Source organism: Lissotriton vulgaris, chromosome 7 (assembly GCF_964263255.1).
Source record: "Lissotriton vulgaris chromosome 7, aLisVul1.2, whole genome shotgun sequence".
NCBI lineage: Eukaryota > Metazoa > Chordata > Amphibia > Caudata > Salamandridae > Lissotriton > Lissotriton vulgaris.
Window position 1 is genome coordinate 1,758,549,723 of NC_141695.1, and position 23,825 is coordinate 1,758,573,547.

Below are 23,825 nucleotides of genomic sequence, written 5' to 3' on the forward strand. Positions count from 1 at the left end.
AAATGGAGAGGGGCAGCGACCAAGTGGAGGATCACTAATGCCAGCGCACTCCTCAATATCTATGGCCGTCAACAGTGGGAGGAGATCAAACCGATGATGCAGCACCTCCCAAACAATCGCAGAATAGGACAAAGGCAGTGATTCTGAAGGGCAATACCATTGCAAACACCTTCCTCAAATAGGCGGACAATGCAGCAGCTGACACCGAAGCAGACAGGTTTGCACATGCACAATACAAAGGAGGATTACACACCTGGCTCAGTGTCAGCTTTCAAGCCAAAGGTACTGGTATCAGTGAGTAACATGGCCTTTAATGGGAAATACTTGTTCAGTCCGGTGGCTGACAAAGCCCTTCAACAGATCAAACAAGACAAGAAACTGCGCAAGTGATGGGCACTTTGCAGTTTCGAGGAACCTTTAATAGAGGGTCTATGACACCACAGAGAAAAACAGTAGGCAGGGGCATCTATCAATCAAGCACACCTGCGGGGGCCCTGGGTGGAAATTTCCCACCAATGGCGGCACCAGCTTTGGTCGCGACGACCTGAGGGGATGAGGGGGGAGGCGGGAGGGGTTTGGAAACATGACATTAACACAATACAGTAATACACAAATACATTAATACAAATATAAATAAGTTAAATAAACTTAGCTTATCGTCCAGCAGACTCCAGAGACTTCGTACCGATTCCCGCCGTCCTCGCTTTCAAGTCCTGCAGGCAACACCAGCACGTCATTAGGAAGGCGGCGCAGCAGGCAGCCTCCCTCTCCACTGCCGCATTTTTCATTGGTGCGGCCGGCTGCCCCAGGCTACGTCATTTTCTCTGTGTATGCTGCTGCTGCAGCATACACAGAGAACAGGGAGAGTTACTCGAGGGCAGGGGGGAGTGGCTTGGGGGAGTGGCTTTCCCACTGTTGGTAATACTGTCTGTTTGGGCAGCCTCAGGCTGCCCATACAGTCAGTATTAAGAACAATGGGCAAGCCACTCCCCCAAGCCACTCCCCCCTGCCGTCGAGTAACTCTAACCAGGAAGTTCTGCTTTCTCGCCGTGCGAGAAGGCAGAAACAATGGTAGTTATAGAATATGATAACTACCATTGTTCTGCCTTCTCGCATGGCGAGAAAGCAGGGGGGGCGGCGCCCAAACGCCCCCATGGGAGAACGGCCTCTGAACAAGAGTCTGCATACATTTTGACCAATTTCCCTTCAATACTGACCTCACATTGGGGATAATCTATGTGATCGATTACTTCAGACTCTCTTATTTGGAATACAATTTTATTTATGGATTGCACTTTACTCTCCTGAGAACTAGAAGGGGAAAAATACCTCAGACTAGGACTATGGCAAAGCCTAGATAAATGGCCCTTTTTATTACATTTCTTGCACATAGCTGAAATTGCAGGACATGTAGGATTATTGGCCAGATGGTTATTGCTACCACAACGAAAACATTTGAGTTTGTTAGTAGTAGTAGGTTTGGATTTGTCTGCCTTGGAGTGCTTCTCCCCTTTGAATTTTAGTACTTCTCCCTCCTCTGAGGGTTCCTCAATTTCTGATACTAAATTGCTTTCAGCATTGGTATGTTCCCCGTGATTTGATGTAGGTCTTATTTCTTTCATGCACTTAGCTGTATGTTCGATGGACTTGGCTATATCTATAGCTTCATTGAGGTCAGGTTGCTTTTGGAGTAATTTTTCTTGAATTCTGCTATTGCTAGTGCACCTTACCATCTGGTCTCTAAAGAGGGAATCATTAAAATTGGCAGTGAATACTTAGACCTCTCAAAACTGCCATATAGCTAGCAATACTTTCATCTTTCCCCTGGACTCTACAAAAAAAATTGTGGCGTTCAAGTACAATGTTAATCTTGTCACCAAAATGAATTCCCAGTTTAATTAATGATACTTCGTAAATATGTGATGCCTCATCCAACTCTGGTTCTGGCAATGTGCCAAATATCTTCCTACCCTGGTTGCCTAGGTTGTGGAGGAGGACATGTTGCCCACTAAACACACTGAATTTCTCTCCCCCAATAGCAATGAGATATGACTCAAACACTCTCACCCATTCTTTCCATGGTAGGTTGGGTTCCCCACAATCATTTAAAAAAGGTGTGGGTTGTGACATATTTGATGCAGCCATAATGGTGATGAAACTAAATGCACAACGTTTACCACCAGATTATTTCTAGGAACCTAATAATTGTAATGCAGCAATTTACTTCTGATAGCATAATATGACACAACCTGTCCTAAATAGATATTTAACCATAACGTTGTTACAAAAACAGAAAGTACAATCTCCTTAAATACAGCTCTATAGTAGAACTTTAACATTAGAATAAGAAAAAGCACACGAATGAAGAATAACAATGGCGTGAATGGCATTAGGTCAATGTTATAAGACCTTATAACATCCTCCCCATGAACTGGTAGCAATAATCATGGCTGTGCACATCAGCGCAATGATGTGGCACCTAATAGCTGTGCCTATCAACGGAATAAGATGACAAGGAATCTTTAATATTAAGGCTTTAGAGTGCTGTGGAGGAGCTGGAAACGCCAACAGTGGTAGTAATCACATACACATATATATCATAACTAAACGCTGCCCTCTAGTGACATTGAATGGATTACATGGATTACACTCCAGACTCCACAGATGAATATCTGTAGTCAAATTACTGCTAAAATGACCAGACAGGCTTAATTTTGAATGAATTGCTGTGCCTGTCAGCGTTATGGACGTCGAAATTCTGACTGCCAAGACACCCAGACAGGCTTAATTTACAATGAAATGCTGTGCCTGTCAGCGCTTTGGACGTCAAAATGGTGCATAGAGAAATTCCCTCAAGCGCATGAATGCGCTGACGTTTCAGAGTAGAGAACAGCCCTCAAGTGCGTGACTGCGCCAAATCTTCTGGATAGGGAAATGCCTATGAGGGCAAGAGTGCGCTAGAGCTTCTCCTCAGCTGACTGGAATATGAAGCGCTTGGCCCCTATGGCGCATGTCACGTAATGGCTCCCAGCTGGCTACTGTTGACAAACACTGCTTAACAACAAGACCGGCTGAGAGTAATAGGAAATGCTGTGCCAGTCAGCGCGCAAGGCGTATCAAATAGGTGTCACTCCGGACTCCACAGCTGATTAATAGTTGTCAAACACTCGCCTGTCAGCGTGCAGAGAGTATCTAACATGGAAAGCATATGCCCTCTAGCGCGAGAGATGCGCTATCGCACCCTCCTCGGCTGACAGGAATGAAAGATCTCAGCCCCTCTGTGGTTAGTACTGGATGGTGCACTCTCTTATTAGTGAGCCCGGTAATGATCAGCTGCGTAGCTCCTCAACCGCAGCACTTTTGAGGAAATGCTTTGATGGAATTTAATTGACAATAAGTGGAAGAGGACACTTCCTACATCGTGATTCACGTGAACATTCCCCACATTCCAGGCTTAATAACTTGAGGGAAATTAGGTTGTATTGCGTTAGTCCTGAATAAATAATGAGGACACTGGCAGATTGAATAGGAATTCCCAAAGTCTGTCTAGTGAACTGACAGAAGAAATTTCCCTAAAGTCAATGTCAATAAATACGCCACTGAAACTTACACATTAAATTTAAACGAGAGCGCTGTTGCTGCTGGGTCCTCTATGTTAGCCAGCTGAAGAAGGTGAAATCCGTTGACTATGTTGAAAAAGGGTACCTTAACCTTGTGGGCCACAAGGTTTAGCTGGTGTATGACACAAGAGGGAAGGATGGCCACTCTGCTCCCTCATGCAGACAAGTCGTCGCCAGTGTTATAAGGAATACGCGAAGGAGAAGCTGAGTAAACTCCTTCTTTAATCACGGCCTCCACAGTGCCACCTGGTTAATAGTACTAACACAAACAAGGGGGAACCTGGTAAGCCATTGGCATCTGGGTAAGTAACATATTAGTCCAAAACAGTGATGCCTTAGGTCTAATTACAACAGTCTATTTCTGAAAGAGCAACATAAATGGTCTCCTCCTAAATGATGCAAATCATATTAACAAAGCAAATTCTAACTCATTTATACACCTCCAAACCTGATCGAGAACATAGCACAGAATTCTAAATGGTATTTTATTTTTACCTCAATTAGAATTTTTTTTACCACAAAGGATTGTTATTTTACAAACCAATATTTGGAGACATTGACAAACTAAACATATATAAACAACACATTACTTTTTACACATATATATACACTTATATTGACTTTTTTGTATCTTTTTAAAGTATGTTAGCCCAAAAATTTTTTTGCAAAGAGGATGCTATATATATGTACAGTTAAGCATTCCATTAAAACAAGATCTAACCAGAAATCAAAATTACATGGAAGGTCTATATTGTTTTGACCTATCTTCTTGTAGTACTCTTTTAATATATATTTATACAACGTTAGATTTTTTAACTGGTGTCTTCTCGTGGGTGTCGACGCGTTTCAGCCCATTGACTACGGGCCTCATCAGGACATGGGCTAATGATAATCCGTCGTAATTAGTGTGCTCCAACCGTTTTGTAAAAGAACGAACGAAGAGCTTGTTCAGATGTACTGCTAAATAGCAAATCAGGACTTAAGGCTCCTACTGTCAAAATGATTAGTGAAGTCCAAAGAGCCTCTAAAGGTATACAGATGGCCGCTTTCTCTAGTCACAAGAAAACGGACTGGAGTGGAAATCGCCAGAGTCACTTTTCTTTTATTACCGGTATTAGAGCTGCAATATACCGTCCGTTCGCAGTGGGGTTCAGTCAACACGCCATATTAGTTCTGTGACACTTCAAAGCATCGCTCTCTTCAAGTGCAGTCTGCCTCACTGTGAACATTCTAAAGAAGCCTTCAGGGACAAGGAATGTTGCAATGGGGAAGGAAGGGGAGGGGTGGAGAAAGGTACCAAGTGGTGGATAATATAATATAACATAACACCTATGATAACCAGTTATAGTGCCTGACAGGGTACATTCTACATTAACTGATTATTTAATAATCCAATTCCAATTCCAAAAATTCTTTATTTCGGCCGCATGGGCCATAAAAGATACAGTAAAATACAGTACATAAATACACAGTAAAATGGAATGCATATGTTACAGAATATTTACATATAAAAAGGCTAGAGGATCTGCATGGGGTACGGAACACAATGGCACCAATTCAGGGGGACATTTTCTTCCTTATTAACCAAGCTGCCATTAGGAATTTTGATACCGCAAAGACAATATGTCCCAGGGTATTGGTTTTCATAACCCTGTATGCTTGTAGGTATTCCCGAAAACCCAGGTTCCGGCACAGCGGAGCAATCCAACGCTTCCTGGGATTCCGGTATGCGTGGCAAACAAACATTATGTGCAAGTCATCTTCATTCTTGGTTTTACAACAAGGACAGAGTTTGTCACCCCCAGTGCGCCATTTGTGAGTAAATACTTTAGTGGGGAGTGTGCCAAACCTCCATTGCAGGAACAATTTCCTCGCCAAAAGAGGAAAGATAAAATCCATAAAAGGTTCAAAGAGGTAAGAATTTTTGGACTCCATAAAACGACTCGTAAGGGTGCCGGTGCTATGAGCCTTATCCATGTCAGCCAAATTTTTGTTTTTGTATAGCAGGGCAAGAGTTTTGCGTGTGATCCTTTGGCAACCCTGAACTGGATCATCCCAGAGGTCTGGCAAGTTCAAACTGGACAATTCTGATTTAATAAAAGCCAGCCAGGGGATTTTGTTACTGCCATTCAACCTCAGTACATGGATAAGGTCCTGCCTATAATGATGCAGTTCCTCAGTGGACCATATCCGATGCCAGAACTTCACGGGTTTGGATAAAAGATCTTCAGCGATGGAGTATAGGCCCAAATCCAATCTTAGGGGGAGCAGTGGCGTTCCCTGCGGGAGAGCAAGCAGGCGTCTCAAAAATGTATTTTCCACCGCTAACAATGCCTTCCCTGCTTTGAACCCCCACAGCTCGCTGCCATACATGGCTGCTGCCTTCGCTTGAGTTCTATAGGTTTCAAGAGCCGGGCTTACAGGCTTAAAGGTGGATTTATTTGCCACCTTCAGGAGTGCGCCCGCTAGCTGGGATAGCTTCAACCTTGATCTCGCTATCTGGCAGTCCCAGGCCAGGTTTTCTTGTAATGTTACCCCCAGATAGACAAAGGTCGAGACCCTCTCAAGGCTAACTTCCCCCAGTTTTGGGTTGGGTCTGGTTCTGGCTGGGGGATTAAAGATCATAAACTTAGTCTTTTCTGTGTTGACCTCCAACCCGTGTTGCCGACAAAAAAGGCCAAAACCATTTACAATCCTCTGGATCCCCATGGGGGATTTGGAAAGCAGGAGGGTATCATCAGCAAACATGATTGCCGGAACCCTCCTGCCTGCCAAAACCGGGGCATCATTGTCCTCGACAGTGTCAAGATGTTGAATGACACTGTTAATGAACAGGCAGAAAAGGGTTGGCGCCAGGACACAGCCCTGTCTGACTCCTCTAAGGACAGGGAATTTGCCCGAAAGCTTACCATCCCTCCCACACCTTACTTGGGCATAGTTGTTCTCGTGAAGCCTGATGATAGTACTAAGAAGGTGTGGGGGCACTCCTAGCTGATGCAAAACCTCCCAAAGTTTCCCTCTAGGGACTAGGTCAAAGGCTGACCTCAGATCCACGAAGACCATGTACAGTCTTCCACCCTCTATGGTGACAGTCTTCCAATATAGGAGAAGAAGGCGGAAGATCTGATCCATGGTCGACGTGTTCTTTCTGAAGCCAGCCTGAAGGGGGGTCATGATGTCATTTTCCTCCACCCAGTCCAGGAGGTGATTAAGGATGAGGCGTGCAAAAAGCTTTTGGGGGACATCTATTAGGCTAATGGGCCTGTAGTTGGCGGGGAGCAGAGTAGATCCCTTCTTATGGATCGGAACAATCTCTGCCCCCAGCCACGACCCGGGGATTGACATACCTCCTATGATGGCATTAAAAAGAACAAGGAGGTATGGGCCCCAGATGTCCAGGTGGTGCCTAAACAAATCCCCAGGTAGCCTGTCTAGACCCGGCGCCTTCCCCGCTGGTAGTTGCTTCAGGGCTGCCTCCACTTCCCCCAGGGATAATTCCAGTTCACGGTCCTGCATGCCAGAAGGCGCATCCAGAGCTGTGACAGGACAAGGATTGGTTTCTTTATAGAGTTCCCCGAAATGGGCCTCCCAGACCTCGGGGGCAATATTGGGTTCTACTGCGTTTTTGAGTTCCCCTGTGCCATTATTAACAAGAGCCCAGAATTTACGGGAGTCCCTAACTTTTAGGGCATCACAAAGATCATGCCAGTGGTTCCAGTCCCACTCGGTCCTGGCAGACGCCATCACTGTTTTATAGTGTTTCCTATGGGCACGCACCTCGGCCTTGTTTGACCCCTCTTTTATTGCAGCAATGAGCTCAGACTTTGCTGCCCTACAAGAGGAGGTATACCAGGTGGGAACATGGGTCTTTTTCTTTCTATTTGGCACCAGCGGGTGGAATACCTCAGCCAAATCTCTTACAAGACCCTGGTGGATGTCACCCAGTTTCTCATTGTATTCCGGGGTTCTTGGTGCGTTTAGCAGTGCATCCACCTCCATAAACCTTGGGATTGCCAACCCGTATAATTTGCTAATGGCCTCTTCTGAGCTCACAAAGGATTGTTATTTTACAAACCAATATTTGGAGACATTGACAAACTAAACATATATAAACAACACATTACTTTTTACACATATATATACACTTATATTGACTTTTTTGTATCTTTTTAAAGTATGTTAGCCCAAAAATTTTTTTGCAAAGAGGATGCTATATATATGTACAGTTAAGCATTCCATTAAAACAAGATCTAACCAGAAATCAAAATTACATGGAAGGTCTATATTGTTTTGACCTATCTTCTTGTAGTACTCTTTTAATATATATTTATACAACGTTAGATTTTTTAACTGGTGTCTTCTCGTGGGTGTCGACGCGTTTCAGCCCATTGACTACGGGCCTCATCAGGACATGGGCTAATGATAATCCGTCGTAATTAGTGTGCTCCAACCGTTTTGTAAAAGAACGAACGAAGAGCTTGTTCAGATGTACTGCTAAATAGCAAATCAGGACTTAAGGCTCCTACTGTCAAAATGATTAGTGAAGTCCAAAGAGCCTCTAAAGGTATACAGATGGCCGCTTTCTCTAGTCACAAGAAAACGGACTGGAGTGGAAATCGCCAGAGTCACTTTTCTTTTATTACCGGTATTAGAGCTGCAATATACCGTCCGTTCGCAGTGGGGTTCAGTCAACACGCCATATTAGTTCTGTGACACTTCAAAGCATCGCTCTCTTCAAGTGCAGTCTGCCTCACTGTGAACATTCTAAAGAAGCCTTCAGGGACAAGGAATGTTGCAATGGGGAAGGAAGGGGAGGGGTGGAGAAAGGTACCAAGTGGTGGATAATATAATATAACATAACACCTATGATAACCAGTTATAGTGCCTGACAGGGTACATTCTACATTAACTGATTATTTAATAATCTATATATGACATATATAAATTTAAGGATTATAACACTTATGCTATTTATTTAGGATATAGAATTGACCGTTTAGCGCTTCTCTTTTTTTTTCATGTTCTTTTTGACAAGTTTTTTGGAGTCTGCAAATCTTCATGTTACTGGCAGTTATATGTGTTTTTTTTATTATCTGTGAGATGTTGGCAGTTGATCTGTAAGAGAGAGGATTATTTCCAAAGATTTAGGACCTGATTAGGACTTTGGTGGTCCTACAGTGGATGGTGCAACGCACCATCTGCTGTAAGACCACCAAAGCTGTGGTGTGATGGCGCACCTGATTGGGAGTTAAATCCTGTTCTAGCATGCGGTCCTGTGGCAGTTTGACGGTAGCGATCTGCTTGGCTAATATAAGAGCCTATCAAGCAGACCGCCACACAGTCAGGAGCACCGACTTCATCTTCCTGCACGGTGTGGCATACATAACACACATTGGAAGATGGGGGTTGTACATCCAGGGGGCTCTACATGTTCCCCCCACATGCACCCCCAGTTCCAAAACTGGCAGGGGGCCCTGTTAGGGTCCCCTTTGTTGCTATTTCAACACTCTTTTCATGGTGGGTTCAGCGCCATGAAAAAAAACAGTGAAAAGGCAACTCAGTATATGCTCAGCGGTGCTGGCCGCAGCACCACCAGCATTTTCCTGCTGGTGAAATACTTCAGATCCCGCTCGATCTTTGATCCAAGTGGTGCTGGCGGTCTAGTGACGGTCCTGCCAGCCGCAGTCATAATACTGCAGGCGGTCCTGCAGTGTGGTTGTCGTCCGACAGCCACCACAGTTAGGGCGGTCTTATGGATCGCCGTACTCATAATAGGGGTCTTGGTGTATTTTATAAAGGGTTAGGGCTCACTCGGCCACAAGGAGTTCTTCATTCATGTTCTTGACAAGCAGGCTCCTCCAGGATTCACACATATTGAGTTCCCGTCAGTTCAGTTGACCCCATTTTATCCTTCAAATTAAGTGCCTGCTTTCTTCACCCGTTGAGTCTGCAACTGACCTAAGGTTCTCCAAACCTTTTGGAGCTAACCTTTATGTGACAAGAGGGAAGTGATCACTCTCAAAACGGGTCAGGATCTCAAAGTTCTCCCGGGCCTCTAAGATTTTTGATATGCTGAATAGTTAATCCAAAATGTTGATTTCCTCAAATGACTCCTGGAAATTGGCGCCGATGGGGGACTTTCCATAAAACCCTGGATCGATTTTAAGTTATGACTTCAAGAAATGTATTTCCACAAGCACAGATTCAAGAGAGTCACAAAATTGTAGCTGCCGATTTGTGCGATTTGCGCCAAAACCATTAAAATATACATTCATCCGCAAGGTTCTTAGGGCTGGCCTTTGATGCACATACATTCCACAATTGCTAACTGGAACATTTTGTCTTGGCTTTCGGGGGAGTTTAATATTCAAATGCAAGCCCAAATATGCATAGGTTGAGAGGCCAACTGAGGGTCTTCCACCTATATTTTAACATGTGGTGGCTTGGTACAGTCCTAAGACTGCTGGGATTGTGATGGGACGTACTGCTCATGTTTCCTGAAAGCAGAGGTCTGCCGTCTGAATGAGCGACTGGAGATTCAAGTAGCTTTGATAACTTCACCACGTTTCATATCAGGCTTATGGCTGGGTTCCTCTTGAGGTTTACCTGGTGCAGGTCACTGCGTGAGCCAGGAATAATATTTGGTATTGCTCAAAAGTGTAGCTGACAGCCAGATCCAATTATTTCTATACTGTCATTGGTCTCTGGGGCTTTTCTCCTTGCAGAAACTTTTCATTGGAATTGAAGTATGATATTAGCTCTTTATTGTAGGACAGGTTGAGTTGGACGTTTCTGGCCCCTTTCAGAATACTGTAAGAGTGTGTCTCTGAGCTTAACTGTTCTCCTGAGGTCATCAGTAGGTGAGGATATTTGGGAGCTGCTGGTATTGTGAGTTCAATCCCCCACTTCTCAAAAGTCTTCTCATTGGTCAGGATTTGTTCTGCTAATAATGAAGATTTGAGCATTAGTATTTTTAATTCTCTGCCGCTATGGTGACCAAGGTTTTAAATTCGACTCCTAGAATGTTTTCCAAGCTTGCATTAGGTAAATTTGGGAAATTGTTGGCAGCCTCGGCAAATTTGATCTATTTAAGATTGACCCTCAGACTGGTAATGGCTGTTCAAAATCAGTATAGTCGATACTTGTTCAGCTCTGGCCTCCATTTGAGTGCTGTTACTGTTGTCATCATTAGTAGCGTGGTTTCCCCGCGAGTTATCTATTGTGGGCCAGTTGAGGCTGATACTAGAGTTGGCCAGGGGAGGTCCCTTAATATTTTGTACGACTAATGGAGTCAGTTACTCAGTTCCGGGTCCCCACCAGGTTTGAGGTGAGAGGCACTAAGCTGGGTTTATGGCACATTTAAGGAACATGTCTACGTTTCGGAGCCTAGCTCATGGTGGGCTTTTGTAGATGATGGTTCTCCTAAACGGCTTCTGGTGCATCTTACTTAGGCAACTTAGAGCTGATATTGGAGTTATCAAAAGGACGAGTCACCAGAGTGCTTAGTATTACTACTGAGATTGATGACTGAGTTAACTGAATTCCTGGATCTGGCCTGGTTTGGATCTTTGTTGGATGAGTGGGATTGAGCTGGGTTTGGGGCACAGTTGAAGGCTGCTGAAGGGTTGCCAAACCTTGCCCACAGTGCGGATTTCTAGGTTGTTCATCCCTGAACTGGGGTTACAATGCTGAAGGGTCTTCTAATACCTTTGGGCAATTGAAGAAGCTGGCAGAAATGTCTAAACCAATATTGTGCTTCTTGTTGGTCATGAATTTGATTCCTCAGTGTTTGTTTCCTTTTTTGGGGGCATTGATGCCCTTAAAGATGGGTACAGGGCCGCCAAGTTATTACATGATGTTTTTGCCTGAAGTGGGAGTGTTAGGTGTAAAGTATGCTGACGACTGTTTTATAGCTTTGTTTTGAGCTTTTTTCAGTCTTGTCCTTGTTTTTGTCCTAGAGCTGCCAGGGCTATTTGTGTTCCTGCTGTGCTGCCAGGTCTTGTGGGCTACATGAGGATTCACTGCCGTTAATTGCTGTTGTGTGATGGTTGAAATTAGTTCAGTTACTGGTCGAAGTGTGTTCCCAGCTTGTTGGAGTATCCTGATTACAGCAGTTGTAATCAAACCAGGTTGATATAGCAAGTGTGGCGAGGCAAGCTGCTCTCTTACGGTACCTTGAGTGCCACTCCGAGATTGGCCACCACTAATTTCCATTACAAGGGGGTTGTAGTCCAATAGATTCACACTGGGAATGTCTACGCTGATTGTCTAAAACCGATGTCGAAGGGTATGGGCTTGCGCAACCCATCAGAATAAGTAGCTCTCTGATGATGGATTTGCCTCGACTTGGTGGTACGCTGGTACGGCTGCCACTAACATGGTTGCAGAGTCATCAAACTCTAGATGTGAAGGTTCAGTGTCTGACTTGACTGGCCGATGGAAGGCCTGTTTCCACTCTGAAATCATGGTGGTAAGGACCTCAGATAGCATACCCAGTTTTTCTACTAATGGGAGGCAAGAAGAGATAGGTTAACCCTTCCCAAGCGATCTGGTACGTTGTTCACCTGGGTCCAACGAGTCCAATTCGCACTCCAATTTAGTTTTAGATGTTGCCAGGTCAGTGCTTAGTTCGAGCCGGTGGTTTCCGGTGCTTGGCACTGGCACCTATTTGTCAACTCCGACTCTGATGACAGCTGCCGCATCGGGGCACTGTTTGTATAATTCAGAGATGAGCAGAACAACAGCTGTGTATTCATTCAATGTACATTAAATGAAAGTAAGCATCTGCCAGTAAGCCATTCTCATTGCTTTGCATGCCTCACATAGTCTGAATTGTCACACTTGTAGGCGTGTGATGGTTCGAAGTTGTGCAGGCACTGTCATTGGCAGCGCTGGCATGGCCAATGGGTAGTGATAGCTGCAATGGCATCCCTACAAGGGCCCTGGGACTTACTTTATTTTACAAAGAAAGCACTGTGCCTTGGTACCGATAAGGTCCAGTTGTATCTCCATTGTATCTCATTGCCAAGTCAAGGCATTTATCGTTGCAGAGGTATCCTTTAGGCGACTTTCTTAGAGCTCATAAAATTGCAGAGCACCCGTCAGCAGGAAAATGTTCATTTATACATGTACCCTGACACGCCAAAGGACGGATGGAAATAGTGAATGGTATTAGCACCAAAGCTGATGACTGAAGGAGGCCGACCCCTTGAACACTCTAATGATGCTAATTACAAGCTGATTCAGATTGTGAATTGAGCTTCAGGCAACCCACCCATTTTAGGCATTGTTATGATTATGATAATGGTTATGAGTATGATTATTATTATTATTATTATTAGTGGCAGGAGGAGGAGGAGGCATAGGAATAGTAGGAGGAGGAGGAGGAGGAGGAGGGGAGTAAAAGTAGGAGGAGGAGGAAAGGGGAGTAGGAGTAGGAGGAGAAGGAGGAGAGGGAGGGGAGGAGGAGGAGGAGCGGAGTCGAAGTAGGAGGAGTAGCAGTAGCAGTGGTAGTAGTAGTAGTAGTCATTATTAGTCCAGAAAAGCTGCATTTAACATGGGGTCAAGAAATGAAAGAAATGATAGACTACAGTTTCCATCATCGGGAGTCTTACTCGAGATTGAAGATCACAAGTTTGCCATTTGAAAATGTTAATCTATAATTGTTTTCTCATTTTAGGCCCTGATGCTTTGGCTGAGAGGACTCTGTGCTGGAGAAGAAACTTTAATGGTAATAATAACCAGAAGAACACCGCTTACATCAATGTACAGAACAAAGTAGCTAATAATTGAAAATGTTTTAGTAACAATGTTTTCGGCTTCAAATGATTTTGTTTGATAAGTGCTTCAAATGTGACCACTTCTATCCAGACTAATTTCTGTTAATTTCTATGACATGTAAAAATTATTAATTTTGTTACAGAAGCAGGTATATTTTGTACTTAAACATTAAATTGAATATATTTTTCTTTTAAGACTGAAAATAACATGTTTAATTTATGTAACAGATCTATTCTAATATGCTAAAATAAAAACACAATTAATGGTGTATTGAAATAAAATTGCAACAATTTCAACAAATGATGATTTATCCTATAAAGAAACCATGGGCAGTACATAAAGGAGAAGATGAAACAATGGAGACATAAGCATTATAAGAAGAGGAGAACATAGACATAGTACTTTAAAAGACTGTAACTAGATTAGTTTGGTTACAGGGCACATCTTTCAATGTCCAACTGTACCAACTATTCTGAGTGGAGGAAATGTCATTGGCTCCTCTTGTTTTCCAACTGGACGTACGTGTTGCCATCTCCACCTCATCAAAAACAGCACAGACATCAAGGAAGAAACAGCCATTTGCCTAATGCCGCGTTTGCCAAATGCCACTGGGTAGAATCCCCGGTCCATAGTGTTGCATCGCGCCCTACATCCGTCCTGTTGATAAAGAATAGACCTGTCGTCCAGGATCCATATTTTAACTCACTGCGCAGTTTTAAAAAGCCTCATGTCCAGCAGCAAGAATATCAGCGTCTTTATTGCCAGCTTTTTATGGTCTGGCTTGATAGACAGCTTCTGAGAATTGCCAGCAGAGGGCCTTTGGCTTCACATACATGCTGGGAGCCATGTTTACACAATTTGATCAGCCAAACAAAAAGAGTAGGCGTACTGCACTCCTACTGGCAGTTGGAGGGTTCCCACACACTTCACCTAATATGGACCCTCTGTTAAACCCTGATATCAGTGATGTGAAAGGGAACCCATGATAAAGCTACAATCCCATTGTGTGTGCATCTCTCCCTGGTCGCCCCACAGATGCCCTTAGCTTGTGCCCTGTTTTAAGCATGCAGAGTTCCTCAGAAATGCCTGTGCTGACCTTCGAGCACCCTCATATTAGTAGATGCTACTGCGGACCACCACTATTGGATGAGCCGTCAAACAGGGCCCACCCATCCTCTGTTAATCATGTGACATCTCCATTAGAAGGCATAAGGCCCTTCACTTGTCTTCTTATTAATGGTGTGATGGAAAATGTAGGGACATGGCCATAAAACAACTAGAGCTTGTTTAAAGGGGTGTGGCCTCAGTAATGAAGGGTGTGGCCTAATAGAGGGCTGTTGCATCCTGTGGTGCACAAATTCTTAAACAGTCTGGAAAGGGTTTTTTAGAAAGAAAAATGTCTTTTCAAAAACTGAAGCATTTTATGACCAGTTTATGAGGCGCTGCTTATTTTCTTAATCTGCATATAAAAGTGAAACAGATATTGTTTGGGTTACTTTTATGTATTAGTGAATGGAGCAGAAATGTCACCTTTAGTTTGAAAACATAAAGCAGAGATATGATGCCTGATAGCTATCCTACAATGTATATGCCATTCTGTAAGTCTTGACAGCCATGGGAAAGTGAGGAGCCAGTAGTACTCCTGTCAGCAATAATCCCCCATCCGGGAAGTACTAGGGACAATGTAAAATATAAAACAGACAAACTTTGATTATATATAAGAGAGATGAGGGGCAAGCAGCTCAACACTATATTGATAGTAGACGACTGTCCTAATGTATGTAAGGCATGTAAAGTGTGAACATGTGCCGATTGAATCGTTTGTTATTGTATCTTGTTTTCTGCTGAACTGCAATAAAAAGATTTAAAAATAAAATTTAAAAAAAACTCCACAGAGGATCACCAGCAATGACTGTGAGCCCCCAGGGTGCAGGCTGCCAGAAAGACAATGCAGCTTTGTGATAGCAGAGTGTGATTCTAGAATTGTCCTGTTGCTTAGTGTTTTAATAAAGTTAGAAGTTTTCCATAAACTGTAAATACAAATAATCCACCCAACCTGGGATATCTTTCATGCTGTTCTAATCCCAAAGTGACATGTGCTGCTGATACTGTCTCCTTCTTATGAAGTAACCTGTGTTCTGAAACCCTTCATCTTTTAAGAGCACTCTGGATGGCTGGATGTTTATGGCATGTCATGGAACCAGGCTTGCCTTATACTAGGTGCTCTTTGTGGGGTGACTCAATATGCCTTGATGCTCTCTTCTAGCCACTATCCCCCTCCCTTGACCACTCCCTCAAATTTCACTTTAAAATATTTAAGACTTTGTCACTTAATGTGGTGGAAATCTGGGTTATTGTTTCAAGTCCGGCACAGGTATTTATTGTAAGGTGGCAGAAGATGTACGTTGGTAGGAACATGAGAGGTTGGTGTGGCCCCCGAAGACGTCTCAGCGTTCCCACTGTTTGGGCCTTACTGGGGGTAACAGGAGGCTTGTTAGCCCCCACACTCCCTCTGGAGCCAAGGGACCTTTATCCCCCAACCATCAGAGTGCCAGTTGGTATGTTGGCAGAGTGATGGAGGAAGGTTGTGTGGCCTCCGAAGACCTCTTCTAAGCAATTGCACTGTGTCAGACTTACTGGAGGTAACAGGAGGAGTTGTAGTTCCCAAGGACTTCCTTGTGGGCCAACTACCCCTCCTGTTACCTTCAGTAAGTCCCATACTGCAGGATTGCAGAGAGGCCTGCCCCCTTTCTCTACCACTCTGCAAATGCGTCTTCTGGCACACTACTGGTTGGGGAATGAAGTCCTCTTGGATGCTGAAGGACCTTGGGGGCCAAGAAGCCCTCCTTGTACTTTTTGTAAGTCCTACACAGCAGGATTCCTGAAAGCTGGTCAGAGGTCCTGCCCCCTTTCTTCACCACTCTTCAAATGCCATTACTGCTTAAAAAACCATAGAAATTCACTAAAAAGACCAGAGGTTACAGGGACATTACAGTTAGGACATGGAATAAAAATAACCTTAGAAATTTACTGAAAAAAACATATTTACAGGGACGTTATAGTTAGACTCAGGTTTCCCTTATACAAAACCAGTGAAATTATAACTCGCACCCCCGCATGCGCTGCTTTTGACCTCACATATCAAATGTCACTCACCATGTCATGAGTGATGTACTATACAAGGTCATAACCAGTGCATTGTGGGGGCATGACTTATAGCTAGCTCAGCTAACTATAACTGCTGAATTGTACTGGTTTTGTATGAATAAAACCCTCGCATATATATATATATATATATATATATATATATATATATATATATATATATATATATATATATATATATATATATATATATATATATATGTATATATATAATCAAGATTTTTGCATCAAAGGGTCATTCCATTGTAGAACAGAATATTCTGTTTATGTTCTTACTTATACATGTTGACTGAGATACATCGGGAGCACTACCTTGCCAGTGTATAAAATAATTACTTAGCACATGCAAGACCACAACAAAGACCCGATTAAGATCACTTATTTTGTAATTGATGCAATACCACCAAATAGGCAAGGAGGGGATCAGGAGAAACAATTGAAAGCACTAGAAATGAAATAGATCAAACATTGGATTGTAAAGCCCTGAAAGGTTTAAACATGGATGAGGAGTTACATTCAAGTTTGTAAACAATCAGTTAGCTCCGAACTTTGAGTTATCAGGAATGGATACAAGTTATTGGATTCAGTCAACTTTTAATAAGAGATGGTGCTTTAATTGTCATGATTACTCAATGATTCCCAAAGGTTTTTGTGGTTTTCCAAATTTTGAAATGTATTTTTGTGTATTACATGAAGCTGCAGTTACAATCGAGTTCAAATAATTTTCTTTAAGAACTGATGCATTGCATTATTGAGATGTAAATATTTTTCACAGAAAACCACTATGGTGTAATACATTTCATGTATGATATGGAGCACTAGGCAAAGATACATTTAGAAAAATGTAATGTATTTCAGTGAATTGATTATAATTGTAAGTTAAGCTACTATGATATAATGACTGGTTTGTTGGTCAGCTGATGTATTAATTATGGGCAAAAATGAAAATTCACAAATGAACATGTAGTACAATTTAGCATTATGAGCAAATTGAAAGTATTAAGAATCATGTAAAGAAATGATTTTTAATGTAATACATTAATGTTGATTTGTGTTGGGGAAAAAAGTTTTTCATTCACAACATGTAAAACTTTGCATGAAATTTACGTTCAATCACGACATGGGAAACTTTCTTTTTTGTTTACCTCTGCTTGTAATATCAGGACATATAAAGAAAGTTTGATGCGTGGGCATCTCATGAGATCAAGACTGGTGAGTCGGTCGAAACGCGTTATGGCGGACAAAGCTTGAATACATTGAGATAGTGAAATCTGCTGGTGGTATCTGCCTCAATCTTTTAGAAGAATTTCGGATTACAAACAAGAATAGATGTAGGTAGTATATATCCATACTAATATAATAAAGAGAGAGCCAAAACATTTGAGGCGGGTAATCTCAGGAACCACAGCACCAATCACAACACCCAATACAGCGTTGGAAAGGGCAGTTGCAGCAGAAGGACATAGGCTATGCAGACGCCCACCATATACATTTAAAAGGTAAAAGAACCGTGCCAGCAAAGTAGTCCGCGTTGTGCTGTGGGCTTGTGCTGGGGGCTTGAAAAATGCTGGGGGCGTGTGGTACGTTCCGTCCTTCATGCCATGTCTCATATCGTGTGCTAATCCCACCCTGCTCCCTTTAAATACCCCTGCACCCCATAATCATAACCCACCCTTACTCCTTAAAATACCCCAACACCCTTAAACACTAACCCATATTAACCCTATAACTATACCCTGTACCCCAAAACCCAAACCTAGCCCTGAACCCTAAAAATACTGCTGTACCCCAAAACCCATACCTATCCCTAAACCCTAAAACTACCCCTGTACCCCATAACCCAGAACTACATCTGAACCCTTAAAATACCCAAACACCCCAAAACATATACCTCAGTACCCCAAAACATATACCCCTATACCCATACTTACCTTATCCAAACATTAAAAAAAAACATGCTTTTACCATTCATGCATTTACAACGAATTTCGTTGTAAATGTATGCGTGGTAAAAGCATATAAAATGTAATGCCATGCGTTATAATGGCATTGCGGAGTCATGGTACTTTCATAATGATGGTATGCGGAAAGAAAGATGCCGAATAATGGGTGTTTACCCTCCCCCGGTAAGTACATTGGTGGCACTGCGGCCCACATCTCCAGCAACATACTCATATTTTTTCACCACCCATTTGAAAAATGCACAGGTCTCTCTCATTGATGGCCAGCACAGACATACACTTTTAGACACACCTCCTGCCACAAGTTCTAGAATTGCGAACTTTAGAGCTGGGGAGCTACGTTCGAATCTCGGCATCAGCTCAACATCCTGTGATTCCAGGCAAACCGCTTTGTCTCCCCGTGCCTACCACAAATTAATGTGTTCTTCTGTAATGTAAATAGTGCTCATGCCATGTTGTCGAGTTTGCGGTATATAATATTGCAAGGAAAAATAAAGTAGGGAAACTCAAGTTCACACACTACTGAACGCGCACTCTTAAGTGCATCAGCAGTGCACTGTGAAGCGGAGCGTTTTCACAGGCCTGTCACAGATAAGAAATGCTATCTAAACGAAATCCTACAAATCAATATACTACTGGCCAGCAGCAATTCATACCCGGACAACGTCGGGATGGGCTGCTAGTATATATATATAGTAGTAGGTAGTTATAGTTAGGACCTAGTTTTCATAGGAAAATCGTAACATTCTTTTCCAAATAAGTTTAGCGCCGGTTGACGAATCTTCGTAAAATGTTCAAAATTTATGGCATGCTCTGGTTTGCTCCTATGTTGAAAGTTTTGGGGTGATTCAGCAAGCGGGAGCCGAGAAAAAAAAGGGGGGGGTCCTAAAATGTGTTTACTCCATGTTAATTCCCATAGGAAACTTTAGACATGGCTACAGCCCGTACTGCTGTACGAAATTACACCAAATTTGGCAAAAATTTAGCCCTTGTTTCGGAAAGAACTCTTTTTGTTAAATGGTGTAAATCTGTTCAGTAGTTTTTTAAAATATTAATGGCAAAATATATATATCTGGGCGGAGCCTAAACACACATCTCATCGTGAGATCTGATTGGCTGTCAGCACTTCATCCAAGAAGTGTTGGCAGCCATCTTGGGAACAATATACATGATAGCTCCTCAATAAAAAGCATTGCAGTTAATAGAAGGTTTTAAGACTTTAGTTACATTATAAATCATTTGTTGAGGGTACCATACTCACTTTAGGAATTGTGGTGTGTTCTAAGGTGATTTTACCTTCTGCTGGGATATCATGAATCATGTTTGAGAGAAATCTATGTTCTCATGCTTTTTCCACAGAGGTTTGGAAGGTGATCTATAAGCTAAACTGAGAGCATATTTTCTGTAAATTCACATTATCTTTCTCAGTCATGTGAGAATGAAGTCTGACATTCTCAGTAAAACATTCCTTGGTGTTCTACAGCAGCTTCCCAGAGTGTTCTGAAGAACAACTGGAGCGCTAACCGTCTTACCTATGACAAAAGTATGGAACACCTGAAGCCATCTTGATTGGAATAAAGTGGTAACACTTAAAACATTTAATTTACAAAATGAGGGGGTTCATGTTGCCATAGAAATTATGATTCGTGCGGCAGAAAGAAAAATCAGGGCACATTTTGACTTCTCAAATCCTGTTCTATTTCATTAAAAAATTCTGATCTGCAGACTGAAACATGTACTTTTAATACCAGCAGCAGACTTCCGTGGTGAGCAGTACCGTTACTACAGTGATCTAATGAGCAACTAGAGTGCTAACATTCAGAAATTATGGCAAATGTGTGACATATCTGAATACCTTCTTGATGGAATCAAAGTAAAAAACTGAAAGCATTTCCTACTGAGGAGACTGCAGTAAATGAGGAAATTAGCAAACTTAATAACAAATAAATCTCCCAAGATGGCCACCAGAGACAAAAGAGCCCAAATGTAGCACAAATTTCACCCAGATGTAGCCCACATGTAGCCCAATGACAGAAGTGTGCAAAACACGCTTTATTTTTTGTGTTTTTGCAGTTTTATATAGTGCAGACTTGTCAGATATTGAGTGCTTTAAATGAGCATTGCTTACATCACTCAAGAACAAATTCATTTTTGGTTGTAGACATAGGGAGATTAAGTGATTTGACCAGAATCACAGAATGTCGAGCTGAAGCAGAAACTCCAACCTGGTTCCCCAGTTGCAATGTCTGCAGCTCTGGAAGTAACACCACATCCTCTCCCCTAAGGGCAACATTTAATCAAGTGGTCAAATGGGTAAAAAAACATAATGATAACAAATAATTAAAAAGTGCTTTGTCGCTATTTAAAAACTCAGAAAATATGTCCTCATCAGGGGCGTAACACAGGCCCCCGCAGCGCCTTCGGGAGAACAGACACCACGCCCTAAGGGCACCTCTTTTGGCGATCTGTGCAAATAAAATCGTTAACAAGTTTCTCCCCTTTTCATTCTACAGCGTGAAATTACAGTTTACGTTGACAAAGAATCATATCGAGATGGTCTGGCGGTTATAGCTATAGAGATATTAATGTGGCAGTGAGTCCGTATGAGGTGTCTGTTTTAGAAGAACGGCGATCCTTGAGGCATTTACTTTGTAAAGTAGCATTTATTATCCCTTGGTTAGCATGGAAAAGATAATTGGCGAATCCATCCCCGATAGCTGCCAAAACTGCACACAAAGCCTGAACAGTGCTGGTGCTCCTGGCCTTCTCTCTCCTCTGTGGGCGCCTCTGCTGTCAGATAGCGTCCAGGAGAAATCCATACCCAGTTCCGCTCATAACTCTGGACATGCGAATGCGGCAGTAAGGACACAATGTGCTGGTAGAACCACTATGGAGAAGTTTGTGAAAAGCAACCTGGCCCTGCTACAGGAGGAGAGGGAGGCTGAGATACATAAATTTAACATCCACTCTCTTTGCAGCATTAAAATTACCCCAGTTATTTGTCATATACTTAAGGAATGGCCTAGCCACTAACGCAGGTACAATATTTTGTACACTATGCATGCAGACCTCTAATCAGCTACATACTATTGATACACTCTTCTAAATACCCAGTTAGTACCTATGCAGTATAGGAATCATTCTGTCTGTCCCATTCACTTCTCCATTTACCCATCAGCACTATCTGCATACCCTATCAATCCACCAATACCTAAGCACTTATAAATTCAACATGCACTTTCTTTGCAACACTGAAACTACTCCAGTTACTAGTCGTACACTTAAGGAATGGCGTAGTCACTAACACAAGTGCAGGTACAATATTTTGTACACTATGCATGCAAACCTCTAATAAGCTACATACTAATGATATGCTCTTCTAAATACCCAGTTAGTACCTATGCAGTGTAGGAATCCTCCTGTCTGTCCCATGCATTTCTCTAATCACCCATCCAGCACTATCTACTTATCCTATTACTCCACCAATACCTAAGCACTTATAAATTCACTATACACTCTGTTTGTAATACTATAATTATTCTAGTTACTAGTCATGAACTTATGGAATGGCCTAGCTACTAACACAAGTACAGCTATAATATTCTGTGCACTATCCAAGCAGACCTCTAACTAGCTACATACTATTGATACACTCTTCTAAATACCCAGTTAGTACGCATGCAGTATAGGAATCGTCTAGTCTGTCCCGTGCACTTCTTTAATCACTTATCTACCACTATCTACTAATCCTATCACTCCACCAATACGTAAGCACTTATAAATTAAGAGTTCACTCTGTTTGCAGCACTGTCATCATTCCAGTTACTAGTGGTATTCTTATAAAAGACCTAGGCACCAACACAAGTACACATGAAATATTCTGTGTATAATCCCTGCAAATCTCTAAGCAGATGCATACTATTGGTCCACTCCATTAAATACTGAAGTAGTACCCATGCAGCGTAGGATACCTCCTGTCAGTCTACTGCAATTCTTCAATCACCCATCCAGCACTATGCTCTGATTGTATCAGTCTGCCAATACCTAAGCACTTATGGGGCAGATGTGCAAGCACCCTGCGCCACCAGTATGTCACTTTTTGTAACGTAGTGATGGTGCCTGGCACTCCTTCATATTTACAAGGAGCGAAAAAACCACCCTGCGTGGTTTTTCCTCTCCTTGTAAATACGACCCCTTCATACACAGAACTTTGCGTTGAAGGGGCGTTCCATAGGTTTTCCTGTAGGTGTTCCCACGCAACACCCATAGAACAAGACACATCTCCAGATTTATGAGAAATCGTAAATCTGGAGATGTGTGTGAATGCTGCGCCATCCTAGAGTTGGTGTATCAAGGGGCAACAAGGAGAATTGTTTTGATTTCTCCTCATTCTTTCCTCTTTCAATGCGTGCTGCACTCCACAGCATACATTGGAAGAGGAAAATGCCTTTACTGATTGTTTTTGTAAAGGAAGGTGTCCCTTCCTGCACAAAAACAATCTCCGCACGACACAGACATCATTGCACCATGGTGCAAGGGTGCCAGTGTCACCGCATGGCTGCAGTTTGTGCGGCAGTGCAGAGGGAAGCACAAAGTTGCAACATATTCATGTACATATGTCACATCCCTGTGCTTCGGAAGTGTCACAGTGCAGTGCAGCTAAAGAGCTTGCAGTGTCACGCTACAGTACATCCTTCACCTATAAATTCACCATACACTGCTAATGCATTCTTTCAGTCAATCATGCTGAATACATATATTCAACCAAACTTTCACATATTACCTTGCAATTATAGTTCTTTCATTAACCAGATGAGGTAGTTCTGATAAGAACTTTTTTTTCTTCTTTTTTTCTTTTGTATTTTATTTTATTTTTTGAACAATTTTTCTTTGGGGGTGTTTTTTTCAAAAAATGAACAACAAAAAGAACGAATAAAACAGGAATCTTTTGGGATTACTTATCATTCCAAAAATAAACAAAAAAACGATGGTTGCGTTGCGCAGCACAAACTGCATATACCGACTGCTCACAGAAGCATATAGGTTTCTTACAATTCACACAGTGTTGCTCGAAAAAGGCGAATTCTGTCCTAATGCCCATTGCAGGTGTTCCTGAGGATGCTCCAGATGTACTTGCCACAGCAGGTGCGGGGTTCAAAGCAGCTCGCCTCATTTCCTCCCGAGCAAGATTGAGAGGATGTGTGGTCCAGAGATGCTTGTACATAGAAGCAGTGCCACAAGAGCATTTTTTTTCACTGCCTCTTGACAGGACTCAGGCTCAAATTTTGCACGTCACCTT

General features: G+C 42.5%; 1 protein-coding gene across 1 annotated transcript in view; it reads left to right on the forward strand.

Moving 5' to 3' along the window:
- Positions 1-15,455, forward strand: part of LOC147706599 (cell adhesion molecule CEACAM6-like) — a 212,145-nt gene extending 196,690 nt beyond the window's left edge. The window contains exons 10-11 of the mRNA XM_086933093.1: positions 13,300-14,313; positions 14,392-15,455. Of these exons, the coding sequence (XP_086789219.1) occupies positions 13,300-13,306 (7 nt within the window). The 3' untranslated portion in view covers positions 13,307-14,313; positions 14,392-15,455. The remainder of the gene's footprint in view (positions 1-13,299; positions 14,314-14,391) is intronic.
- The last annotated feature ends 8,370 nt before the right edge of the window (positions 15,456-23,825 follow it).